Source organism: Diachasma alloeum, unplaced genomic scaffold, assembly GCF_001412515.2.
Source record: "Diachasma alloeum isolate Michigan unplaced genomic scaffold, Dall2.0 Dall_scaffold_00176, whole genome shotgun sequence".
Taxonomy (NCBI): Eukaryota; Metazoa; Arthropoda; class Insecta; order Hymenoptera; family Braconidae; genus Diachasma; species Diachasma alloeum.
In genome coordinates, this window is record NW_021680342.1 from 1041968 (window position 1) to 1055430 (window position 13463).

The following is a 13463-nucleotide window of genomic DNA, read 5'->3' on the forward strand; positions in this document are numbered from 1 at the left end:
TGGAGTTGATTTAAATAAGGAATTGCAACAGACACGTCCAGCCTCACCAGTGCAAAGAGTATCGACTGACTTTTGTATAAATTAAGATAGCAAAAATAGTCCAGTGATTGTTATCTGTGATTTATAATTTTAGGGGGGAGGACCAATTACGCGTTTGTCCCGAGAACGAGAGTTTTCATTAATTTCGCTCTTCGTTGAGCATTCGACCACAGCTGGCCACATCCGTGCCGGAGTAATACGAAATATTTTCACCCAAATGTTGATAAGAAACTGCGCTGTTTAACTGTATTGTCGTGCGTACACGGGGACAAACGGACTAGCGAATATTTTGTTAACACTTCAATAAGTAAAAATGGGATGCAACACGAGCAAGGAGAGCGTTCAGGCGGGCGCGGAGGAGGCGAAGGAGGATGTTAAGAACGGCGGTAAGTATCCATAAATATTCATGTCCCCGCATATGAAAATATGAGTGACACTCGGATCGGAACGAGCTCGAGATAACGTTCTTTTTCCCCCACTTCGCTGGGTTTTTTTTTTCTCGGAATATGTGCGACTTCGAGCGAAAATCCACGTAACTGGAATGAAGTACGAATGGGGAAGAGCTTTTGTGTGTCAGGGGGATCGTTTGGAGGTAACGCCGGGAGATTTGTGAGGCTTTGGTGCAGCCTGATGGAATAAAAAATCGAAATACTGTGCCTTCTGACATTACATGTTAAGCTAAATATTCACTTGTCTCTCGAGGACGCCATTGCTCACAAAATGATATAGATACTAGGCATATCGTGCAGTTGTTCATCAGTGGTAACTTCCGTCACGTCGACATGGAGTTGAATAGATTGGTTCTGCGTGCCACGAGTAATAGATATTGTTTCTTGTGGGCGTTAGACGATTCTTCCTCACTCATAGTTGAGACCAGGAACCGTTTGGAGTTGTTGGGGAGGAGAGAGAGAGAGGAGGAGGAAGGGGTTAAAATGGATATCCACAGAAGTGGACACATTGGGGGCTTGATTTTGTCCTTTAGCGACTGGAATAACTGAAATGAAATTGACTTGGCGTCTACACTTGGCAAGGACTGTGTATATTGTTTCATTATCGATCGATCCTGTGCTTCCGCTCATTTCTGCTGTTTTTCTTTGGCTTTTTCCATCGCTGTGTGTGAGTTATGTCGACAAGGATATTACCATATCAGAGGGTTTTCAGGTTGAGGGAATTGAGTTGCTGGTTATTATTGGGTGTTAGTCAGTGTGTGCTATTGTTGGGGATTTCGGCGAGTTCCAATCTAGGTTTATGGCCATTTGGATATTCCGGGGATCTCTGTTGCTGAGGGATTTCATTATCTGGATGAATGGGCTTGACGAGGATTATAATAGTCTCCTGGTAGTCCTATCAGCAACAGTCGTGTTAGTTAATGATGACACTTGAGACGCCCGAGGTTGTGCAGAATTAAGGGGCAGGTTATGGCATGCCTGAGTTATATCGTAAGCATTTGCTGAGATTTGAATGGCCATTTTTTCTAATGCATACGTAGAACATGGAATTAAAAACTTTCGGAAGGCTTCTAACGGGCTGCTGCGTTCTGTTATGCAAAGTTTGTAAGACTGTTTTGATGAAGTATTTTTGTGAATACTGTTGTTGAATTCAGGAAATGATGAACTTCTTCAAGTTGAAGTTTTATTAGTATTTTTTTTTTCACCGACACGTTATCCATGACGTTTATGAGAAAACTCCGAAACTGTGCGCAAAATATGTGGATGAATGGGCTTGAAGAGGATTATAAGTCGCCTGGGGTAGCCCTATCATCTACACTCGTGGTATTTAATGATACTTGAGACGTCTTGGGATGTGCAGAATTAAGGGGTAGGGTATAGGACGCTCGTGTTATACCCTGAGCATTTCTTGAGATTAAAATGCTCATTTTATTTCACGGTTACATAGCACACGGAATTGAAAACTTGGAGAAGGCTTTTGTGGGCAGTTTTTAAAGTTTGTAGAAATGTTTTAATAAAGTATACTTATGAATATCATTATTGGACTCAGGAGTTGGTGAACTTTTCAACTTGAAGTTTTGATTAGTATTTTTTTTTACAAACGCGTTGTCCATGACATTTATGAGAAAACTCCGAAACTGCCTAAAATATCTTGACGAATGAGCTTGGTGAGGATTATGTCTTCTAGTAGTCCTATCAGCTACACTCGTGTTATTTAATGATAACACTTGAGACACCCTGGGTTCCGCAGAATTAAGGGGTAGGATGCTCTTGTTATAGCGTAAGCATTTCTTGAGATTAAAATTTTCATTTTTTTAAGGCATACATAGCACGTGGAGTGGAAAACTTTGAGAACGCTTTTGTGAGCAATTTTGCAAAGTTTGTCAAAATGTTTTAATAAAGTATACTTATAAATATTATTGTTGGACTCAGGAAATGCTGAGCGAGAAGCTTTATTAGTATTTTTTGACAAACACAATGTCTATGATTTTTCAGATAAAACTTTGAAACTGCGTAAAATGTCAGGATGAATGGGCTTGGTGAGAATTATAATAGTCTCCTAGTAGTCCTATCAGATGCCCTGCGACTCAGCAACTTTAGTCACCTCCGCGGGAATGTACCGCCGTGTTATTTAGGCTTTAGCGTTGCCGAATTGACTCTACACTGCCCGGGCGCGTTTAGTCGGTTTCCGGCAACGTTGCGTGACGGGCCATTTCATTTAACGTGGGGAAAAAATTCTTCTGATAGTGGTATTCATCTGCAATAGATGTTAATCAACCAGATGTTCATAGGGATAGTGGAGAAATGAGAAATAATTGTCATAGTGCAGCACTATGACAATTTAATTTATTTGAAAAATTCTTCTGTTGGAAATAATTAATTTTCTTTTGGAATTTTGGGGATTATATTGTTGTAAATAATGTGTTATACACTTCAATTGAAAAAGTCATTTTTTTTTTATTTTTCCGTTTATCCAGTCGATGGTAATTAACGAAAAACGACGTGCTGCTGCGTTTCCCTCATATGGGAACCAATCCAGGGTTAAAGGTTCATTTTTCAATGCATACATAGAACCTGGAATTGTAAACTCTGGGCAGACTATCTTGTGGACACTTACGCAAAGTTTGAGCGTATGTTTTCATAAACCGAATATTGCGGTTAAATTTGAAAAATGTCAAACTTTTAGAAGTTGAACTTTTAAAACTCTGAAACTGCACGTAAAATATTTATTACGCGAAAAATACGCTCGAGTGTATTCTCCATGCATTTTTACTTCTCGTGGACAAAAATTTTTCACGAGTGCAATTGAAATGACATTCATAAATATACGATTTTAATCAAAGTCACGTTGAAATATTCAAAACTGAGGGAAATTGAATTTTACATTGTGATGGTAAATTATTACAGCGAATTGGGACAGCGAATTGAAAAGAGCCCTCGGCGTTTCGCTGGTGGACACTAATTCCCAATTACATTGAGAATGCTCGAGTGAAATTAAAAATTGAATAAAAACAAGTATAAAAAAAAATCAAAATTATCGGTTTGGTCGAACTATTCATTGATCTGCGCTTAACCTTGAAATAAATATAAATCGAAGTAATTGCAAGATACGCTTTACAATTACCCGCGACCTTTCCCAAAACAAGTTCTAGAAATACATTAAATAAACTCGAAACTCCCACAGAATACTTTACACCCCCAGAACTTGTGACCCCGACATAATTAAAAGCGCATTCTATTAATTAGTGCCTCGAAAAATATTTCCCCCTCAGCGTTCGTTGCACGCCTCCACTCTTCATCGATGTGTAAACATCCCTCCCAGCAGTAAAAGGGCACAAATAACGCCCCTTGGCGTATGAGTGTCACAGAGTCAGAAAAAAATTGAAACGTTAGCCCATTCATCTATTCATCAAATTATTTATTCATCACATTCAGGTATTACATGAAATGTTTGGCCGTAATTTTCAGGAGAGCGACACTCAATTCGATTAAGGGACAAATGATGATATTTCATATTTCACTGAAAATTTAATAGAATTCCACATTTTTTAACAGCAGGAGGACGAGAATTCCTCAACTCGCGTGAATTTTCAGGCAAAACATTAATATTTAGTACGAAATTAAGTTGAATTTTGGCTTTATTTTGAATTCAAGATTAACTTTTCGCTGATTTCTATTAATTTTTATGAGATAATCAGATAATTTCTATTGTTTTTTCCTTCCAATTGTAAAATTTCAACGATAAAATTTGTTGAAATTTTAAGAGAACCATTATTGACACCAATTTTGAAAAAAGTCTAACAGAAATTGAAAAAAAATTGTAACAGTGCACAGAAGAGAAAAATGTTCTTCACATTGCCCTTGAACCAAAATGGTAACAATTTTCACCTTTTCTCCACCTCTCTTTCATGCTATTATTATCACCGGAGGTCTGACTGATGTCGTTCGTATCCTCGTCAACTGTGTGCACATAGAGTTGTCAAGTGTCAATGCAAGTGCAGCCACGAAGGCCAATTGGCTGAAACTAGGCAACCAAATAGACAGATCTCTCTGGACTGACAATACCCAAGTGGTGCACCATTTTCGTTTGCATACCAAATTCTGTATTGAGTTGCACGTTTGCATCCACCTACGTGACTATTCGCGCAAATTTTTCAGTTATATTTATCCGTCACACATAACTGGATAAATCCTCAGATAAATCGATGACAAATTGACGGTAATTTCAGTTGCGGGAAACTGAATTTAATTCAAGAATCGGAGTAACCGGAGAAGCAATTGCTATCAATCGATTCCACTTAATTCAAAGGATATCAAATTCTTCCATTCATTCTCATTCGTCATTGCTTCTTGGTAATGGCGATTATTCATTTTCATTATTTGATTGAAGGACAATCCAATGGATATGGAAAATAGAGTGCAGGGGATTGCGTGCGACAGCACAACGCTGACCTGTTTGGAGTGACGTCTCGATAGATATGTTTATATTCCCCATCGGAAACTCATTCAATGTACACGAAGATAATTCGTAACAGATACATGAGCCACCGCGAAATTCCGGAGTTGCGAAAAACCAGTGAACGTGAATAACAAAACCATATTGTCATGGATATGAGGGGATTTATTTTAAAGTTGACGATAGGGAGAGAATTGTCCCTGAAGTTTTAAACAGTAGCGACATGCCGTGAACAAGTTTCCTGGGTGGAGGCAGAACGAGCCGGGAAACGGAAGAAAGGAGAGATGAAAAAAAAAACCATGAAATCCAAGAAACAATTGCGGGAATGTTCAGGTTGAAGCCGACGAGCGCGATGACCACAGACTAGTCTAGCATTCTGTCCTGGTGGTTTGCTTGTGAGGTCATTGGACGCCAACCATCGATTTTCTCATATTGGCGCCTCGCTTGGCATTTCCGCTGTTGTGGGCAATCGAATGCACGCTTTCTGGTACGAATTGTTTGAGGAGATCCTCTTGCGGGGTATAGTGGCCGTAAAATTGGCACAAATGTAAATCGTGCTTGAAGAGTACATTTATGTTCGAGTAAAACATAATAATTGTGGTTCAGATAGTTTTTGATTATTTCGGAGGGACCACAGCAGTTTGAATATGAAAAAATGGGTTGAGCTGAATAAAGAGCGGATTGAAAGGTCGGGATTGTTTTCAAAGGCAAATGAATTCTTTATCGCTAAAAGTGATACTTCAACGGATTTTCAAAAGTAGGTCACTTATTGTCCAGCTGAAATTTTTCCTTTCGCGGAAGTTTTTTTCACCCTATTGCAACTTTAGGGAATTTAGATTATATTGAAGATGCAAAATTTTGCTCTTTTTTGCACGGACAGAAATTTATGCTGCAATTTACTGGTAAATTTTATGGCGATGCGTGGGTTACTGGCTTTACAGGAAGTTTTATTAAATTTGGGGTCAACATTTTCGTGGAATTTTTACAATAAAAGTTTATGCAGAAAAAGTGGATTGGTTTTTAGGGACACATCTCTAATTTTTCGAGATTCTTGAAACGGTCTAGAATTATCCTAAACTTTCCGGATTCAATCACGGAAATTCAGGGGAAAAATTCCTAAGATTGAAATTACACTTGATTTTAGGATTTCTTACTGGTTGAGTTTTAGAACTCTGAAAATTCTTGAAGGCAAAGACGTTATTCTCTCCGAGTTCTAATTTTGATTTTTTTATTTTTGATGGATTTATTGATTAATTTTTTACATGTGAACAAATTTCTTCTGAAAATTCAAGAATTTTTACCAAAAATCTAGTAAAAATTACACTGCTTTGGATAATAATTAAAATCTTTTGTGGAATTTTCGGTCAAAATATTGTAATTTTCATTACACTTATAACATTTTTTATCACTACTGCTACATTCACTTTATGCCGAAATGTGGGTTTTTGTTTACATGTGAACGAAAAAAAAATTCGGCATTCGTTGAACGTACCATCACTGACGAAAAAAATAGTTCAGGCAAACGTGTGACGGAGTTTTTCAGCGCCTGTGATTGGCAGCCTTGGGCTTCGCCTCGAGCGTTCAACTTGACACACGTGAAAAACCCGTCGTACTTGTATCGAAATATAATATTTTACTAGAGTTTTGTTATTCGATGTTTTACTAGAGTTTTGTTTGAAATTTCTGCGAGGCCGGTAGCCTACACAATTGCTACAATTTAGGGGTAAATATTTATAGAAATTTCTCCTCATTTGGCTTGCGTCAGCATTAACTAAACCTTTGGGAAAACTGAATTCTATAAGCCCAAATGGGAAAGTTTTTTTTTTAAATCCCAATCGAAAACAAAAACTATCGAACTATTAGACCCGAAGGATTCATAATTCTCCATTTATTACTGTGAGAGACTCGTGGCACACGGCGTGGGATCATTGCGAATAGCCGACACCCATGTACACACGCTGTTAACTCTTTCACGTCACGCGACACGCGCCTTCTCGGGTAATCGACTGGCTAATATCATGATTGACTCACGATAGTTCGTGTCCCAGTTTTCCCAAAGGCGAGCAACACTCCCCCTCGTCACTCTGTAATAATTCCCCCTCTCCAATCAACAGAAGATTCTACTCCAACATGTCGATCTCCTCTCCTCTCTCGCCCACATTATTTACAGTCTTACTGAAAAGAATAGGCTGATGGAGTGCGATATCCGGAGCCGGCAAAAGTCAAAGGTGATGAGTAATTTTCCTCAGAAAAAACTTATTCTTGATGGATTCCCCGTGAATTTTAGTAAACATTCAGCATTTGTCCTTTCAAGAATTTCTAACGAAATTCTAATGAAAAATGCAATAAGGAAAATAAGTTTAGTGCACTGAGAAACAAAAATTTTTCTTGGGAGAAGAATTAATTTTTTTCAAATCTGAGATTTTCTTACGTAAAATAATGTGGAATAATTCTAAATGTTAATGATCGTTAATGAAGTTCATTCAAGGTCATATATAGCATAATCATCTCATAGTCCAACATAATTGTCATATTTCAAGATGGACTCGGACCATCTGGGAATGACTGGCCTGGAGAAATACCCTCCAAAAATATTATTTTACGAAACAAGTGAAAAAAAAATATTTGTTGACAAGTGTGAGGATTCACACTTGTCAGGAAGTACATTTTTTCATATGTATCGTACGATATTTTATACGTCGTGCGCTTCGCGCGCAAAAAACTGCTTTTTTCTCACCTGTATCATAAAAATAAATTTCTCTCCTAAGAAAATAATTCCTTGGCAAAAGTAACTTTTCCCTCAGAGTAGTTTACGTATGAATTTCATAAGACTATTGAAAGAAATCCATTCTTTCCCTCAGTGACCCTCGCCTTTCAGTCTCCCATTGACTCAACAGCATAAACATTTGACACTTGAAGGGATTTCAATTGTTTACCCCTCCAACTTCGATTCGTAAGATATTAAAAAATGATGGACGTGTGGCCTGAATACTTTCATGGTCGATAAACTCGCGCCACGTGATACAAAATTGTCTGGCCTAGACATTCAATTCATTTCCCATTGCTTTAATATTCATTCCTCAATTTTTCATGAAATAAACATGGATTGCATCTACCATTGCCCCGTCCGTGGTGTCTATTTTTACCCTCTCGGAACGTAAACCGCAAGGATTCTTCGAAGTGCATTGCAAAAATTCCTTGCGCCATCTTACCTACCAACAATGGCGCTTGAACTTCAGAATTCCCAAGGTTCGCGCGTTTTCACTCCTGACTAACAGGGGAATCCAGCTATTGATCCCTCAAGTCAAACATTTCGAGTTTCAAGTATTTGTTCAGCTCGAGTGAACGATCCTCTGTCCTGAGCCCTCCGACCCCTCTCACTCACACGTGGATCCAAACGACGTCTGAAAAATCGCGACTACTCAGAGGGGCGATTCGTCCGGCAATGGGGTTCTCCATTTCGTTCGCTCTCATTTCGCCGTTCCATCACGATATCCCACTGATTACATTTACGAGCGCCTCGCTGAACGGAATGTCAGAAAAAAAATAATGAAAGAAAAAAAGAGGACATTTCAACGATAATGTATTCCCCAGATGAGCGAGATTGTGCATGTGATTTGTGAACGCCTGATAAAATCAACTGAAAACTGTCTGGATTTTTTGCCCTTCAGTAGAAAAAGCTGTCTGCGTGATTAAATGTAGCTTTTTCACTGAATAATTGCGAAGGGTTTGAAAAGGAGGAATTTTTTGCTGAATACTAGTGAGTTATGGCAGGTAAAAATGTGATTGTAAATTTGAAACGATGGTGCGTGAATGGAATCGCTCGGTGCGATGCATAAAGCGGTAACTGAATCACCAGCGATACGCCGTCCAATATTCGGGGTGCCGGGACGTGAATATCATTGTAATTGCTTCATTTACGAGGGCGATGAAGGGAGAGTTTCGTGCTCTGGGGTTGGAAGGGGCGAAATTGCAGTTTGGCAGTCGGTAAAGTAGCGAAAGCTCTCCTCTGCGAGAAGGGGTTGAGCTTTTTGCGACTGAGGTTTCTTCATTGCCGATGGGGGGTCCACTACCCGCCGAATTCTCGAGTTACCACCGCGAGGAATGTGTCTGACCATTTGTTGAAGGGCAGATTCGAAAGCTTGGAGAGCTTTATTTGAGTTATAGAGTTATCGATGTTGTAAATGCGCTTCACAACTCTTATTTCTGTATTCGAGTTGAATGGAAGCGCACGGATTAGAGATTATTGGTTGATTGACTTTGAACAAACATTTTTTGGAGGGAGTTGGGGAGTCTATAAAATGCCAATTTTTAGTTGATTTGGGGAATAAATTGTGGAAATGATGGAAAGATGATGATAAGTTGGGGGAGGATTGGGGGGGATTCACAGAGAGATGAGATTCGTAAATGGAATTCATAATTACAATTCCAGATTCCTCTGAATTTTCATGGAATTCCTTCAAAAATTTCTGGACTTGCAAGAATTTCAAAGGAATTCCCTGAAAGTTCAAGGAATTTGGCACTCAAGATTCATTTTCACTTGAAAATTCCATTCACTTTTTTCCCTCAAATCGAATTCAAGGTCTTCCAAAGAAAATGATTCTTTGGCAAAAGTTATTTTTTTCTCAGTCTAGGGTGAAAACGTTCTGAAAATTGAGTTCCCTCCGTGATTACTCGACTTGTTCGTTAATTTCTCTCTAATTTTTTTCTCCGTATACCAAGGAAAAATAATTAAGCAAAGAAGCGGCTGTATCCTTGATACAGCCGCTTATTTGAATTCAACTTGAAGACCTTGAATTAATAATTTTCAAAATTACATACGTCATGGAGGGAGGAGCGGATTGGGAAGCCCCGTCCCCGAGCATCCATAATGATATATGAGGTGTCTCGCCATGTTTTAAATTCATTTTTAGCTGCCTAGGTCGCTTTAATAATTCAAAGTCATAGGACCCCAGTTTTACCCTCTAATGTACAATTTCGGAGTGAAACAGAACAATTTAGCATTTGTCTTACATTTTCTACTCGTCCCCGACTAAAAAACTGTCTCAAAACCTATTTCACTGCACGTTTATCAGCGTAATTTTCTCTATAATACATGTTTTTCTGAGTGAAGTCTCTATTTTCGGGTTTGATACATAAAAGATTGCGGTTTGTCAGCTCATTTTCATTCGTTTTGATGTCTCTCCATCCCTGCGGTTTTGTTCGAGTGGAATAAAGCTCGGTTTCGCTTCCCAGGAAATTTCCGCGCAAGTCAAGAGGACTTTTCATTTTTCGTCGATTTGATCGAATGGATGAATACAAGTGGAATCTATCAATTTATTTGACTTGATTAATTCGTTCTATTTGTCCGGTTTTGTTTCGGTTAAATGAACCTCAACATTGTCTGTCCCCATGAAAAATTTATGCAAGCCACAAAAAGCTTCAATTTCCACTCGCGTATTCAGCTAATTGAATTAAAAAACAATCGGAGATTATTCATAATTGGAGGATTATTTTGAACTCTCGTTCCCAGGATATTCCAGCATAATTTCGTCTGCTGAAAATCCCGGTAACTGGGTAATCAGGCGAATTACAAAAAAAGCTCGAAGCCGTATTGACTCAGGCAAATGTTGGAGACCTAAAAGTTTCTTCATTTGGTTAATTGGAGGGAATTGGATACGACCGAAGCTTTACTTACCTCATGAATTAATCTCCCTAATTTGTAGACGAGTCTCCATATTGAATTTATTTGAGTCAACTCAGACTACTCTTTTTTTTTCTATTTGTCTCACAGAGCAATCACAAAGCGGGCCTCGCTTGATGCGATATTTCCAAGCGATTGTCACGACCATTCGGAGGGATGGGATGTACAATTGGAACACAAAAAGCTGTAGACAATATTGACATTGAGCATTGTACAGGAATGAAGCGCTTTTTTTTTCTCCGAGCTTTCGATTTAATTGATGCTCCGTTCGTTCAAATAGCTTTTATTTCAAATATTTACGCCTTGTTAGCGTGAAAAGAAATATTTGTTCACTTGATTACCGTCAAAATCGATGGACCCCTCAATAACCCAAAAATCCCATTTCAATTTTTCCAGCTCTCCAGTTCCATTCAAACTTTCACCACAGGCAAAAATAAAAAATACAATCCACTCCAATAACAAAAATTAAAAAGCAACAAAACTATCTCTGAAATTCCAACTGAATACCCGGAACAATATTCTATTTTTATTTCTCTGAAAATAAATAATAGCCCGCGTGGAAATATTTGAATTGTACGAGGCGAATTCCCAGGTGGTGTGGGAACGTGTAAAAAGTCCGAAAAAAATGAAACAACAGGAAAAAAAGACCTACGAGAGATAGCGCCCATCGGAGGGAATAAGTCGAAAAATTCCCGGTGATAACAAACGCGGTGTTTCGAGGGGAGGCAATATACACTCTGCGAAGCGGATAATTCCCCATCTCCTCGGCTTCTCCACCGCCAAACAAATTAAATAACTCGGAAAATTTCGGTTTTATCCAAATTGGAGACGAAGGGGAAAACGAAATGAGTTCAATTCATTTTGATGTCGCCTATTCGTTGGCTATTGGATTGAAGGTGGGAGTATTCAGCTCTTCCGGACACAACGTGTTCGAGGTTGATATTGCGCCTAAAAAATTCTCTTGATCTATTCTATGAACTCTGAAGAGAATTTCACCCAGAAAAAACTGCTTGAACTAATTTCTTTTCCAGTCTGGTACAGACCACAATATACATTCAACCATTTTCAATAATCAAATTCGTCAATTAAATTACGTGAGGAAAATTTGAAAAAATCATGAATATCCAGCGACCTTCAAACCGCATTTTGCACAGAATTATTATTTTTTTCAGCATTTGAAATTGTTTAAACTTTCGGAAACCTTATTTTTTTAAGTATAAAATCGATTTCTGGTAAAATTCTGAATATTAATAACTTTGTTACGATTCCAAACAAATGATTTTTCCGTTGCAGTTTTCAAATTATTTCATCAATCTTCCTCCAAAAGAAAACTTCCCAATTATTTCCATAGATTCAATATCGAGATGCAAATTCAGACTTGCAAAGTTTAAATAATAAAATCCTTGTAAAATCTCCGGAAACTCCGGATCAAATGGGGCTCAAATGAAGTCTCCGACGGTCGACTACAAACGTAGAAAATCATTTCACTGGAGAAAAAGTAGCCAAACTACAAGGATCTCCTTAAAGTCCAGATCAGTAAAATAACGATTAAAAATAAAAATGATCCTTCTGTCTCATGATTCGACGCTTTTGCATGGGCTACGTACGGAGAACACTCGTGAGGACAACATGGTGAGTTCATTGTGGAAAGAATATTGACCTAGATGCGAGGTGAAGAGGTTACTAAGGCGACAAGTTGAGTGCAAGCGACTTGAACGCATTACACCGCTGCAGTTGACTCGAAACCAGCCGAAACCTTGGTCCGAGCACTCGTGTGAATTAGCAAGAATTTAGCGGGAGTCCCCCGAAGACAGACTGGAAGATTAAAATTTGGGGCATGTTAACGCTGTCTGAACAGTCAGGGTCCGTCACCACTTGCAGTGAAAGTCAATGGCTTTAGTCAGACACCCGGCATTGGTATCCCTGAGTTCTTGAAACAAGACCGGTGAGGAAAAGCGAACGGTGGCCCCTACTCCCCTGGCCATGTTATACCCGGGTCTATACCTATCCACTCGTGGAAGACCGAGACTGTGTGGCTCGCGCGCAGGGTTGTGGCCCCGGTTATAAAAGGGGTTGAACGCGGTCGCGTTGTGCCAGTTACACATCTCAGTTTGCATCAGGTGTGAGACGGATATTCACCGGTGGGTGAGTCTAGTGCACGATATATTCGATTATTTGAATTTATCAATCCCATCGTTTCTCCCCGATCCAGTCCGTTGCATACCATGTCCTACTATTATTCACCCAGTAGAGTGATTTCTCTGAATTTTTCACTTCAAAAAAATTCTCCCCGCTTCCGGTGAACTCTTAAACCGACTTGTTATTCCCCATCCCCACGAGCACTTAAATTCATGGAATTATTCATTGCATAAAATTGTAGCTACCTCTTGTCTAGTGCAATTAAATTTACATTTTGAGCCGTCAGTTTATGTACGATTAAACACGCGCCAACTCATTTTTTAACGCTAATATCAAGTGGCTGGTGCGACGGAGGCATTAAATATTCAAATGAATAAGTCGACCATTCCCTCGTTATGTGACTCAATACGTTAGAGAGCAATCAGCAATCAGCGTGCATTAGGGGGCGTACGAGGCCATAGGCATTTCCTCCGCGAATGTCCGGAGTAAAAAAGATACAAAAAAACAGGGAGAAGAAAAAGAAGTAAATATTAAAAAAAGCTTTTCCTCCACGAGTAATGTAATTGGTAACAGTATTGCCAGGCAGTGAAGCCCAAGTGCACCTGAATATACACAATGGAAAATAAAATAAAAGAGAATCGCTGAAAGCGGAGGAACCCCCGTCGTCCGAGTTGGCAAACAGTGTGAAAGAGTGCGC

The 13463-nt window shown here is 39.0% G+C and overlaps 1 protein-coding gene across 2 annotated transcripts in view; it reads left to right on the plus strand.

Moving 5' to 3' along the window:
* Window positions 1-13463, plus strand: part of LOC107036462 (neuromodulin) — a 54835-nt gene that overhangs the window by 212 nt on the left and 41160 nt on the right. Inside the window, exon 2 of one of the 2 annotated variants that reach the window (XM_015254431.1) lies at window positions 134-425. In XM_015254431.1, coding sequence (XP_015109917.1) covers window positions 353-425 — 73 coding nt within the window. In that variant the 5' untranslated portion in view covers window positions 134-352. Of the gene's footprint in view, window positions 1-133; window positions 426-12695; window positions 12773-13463 lie in introns of those variants that run through there. The other variant, XR_001460786.1, reaches the window with a different exon arrangement.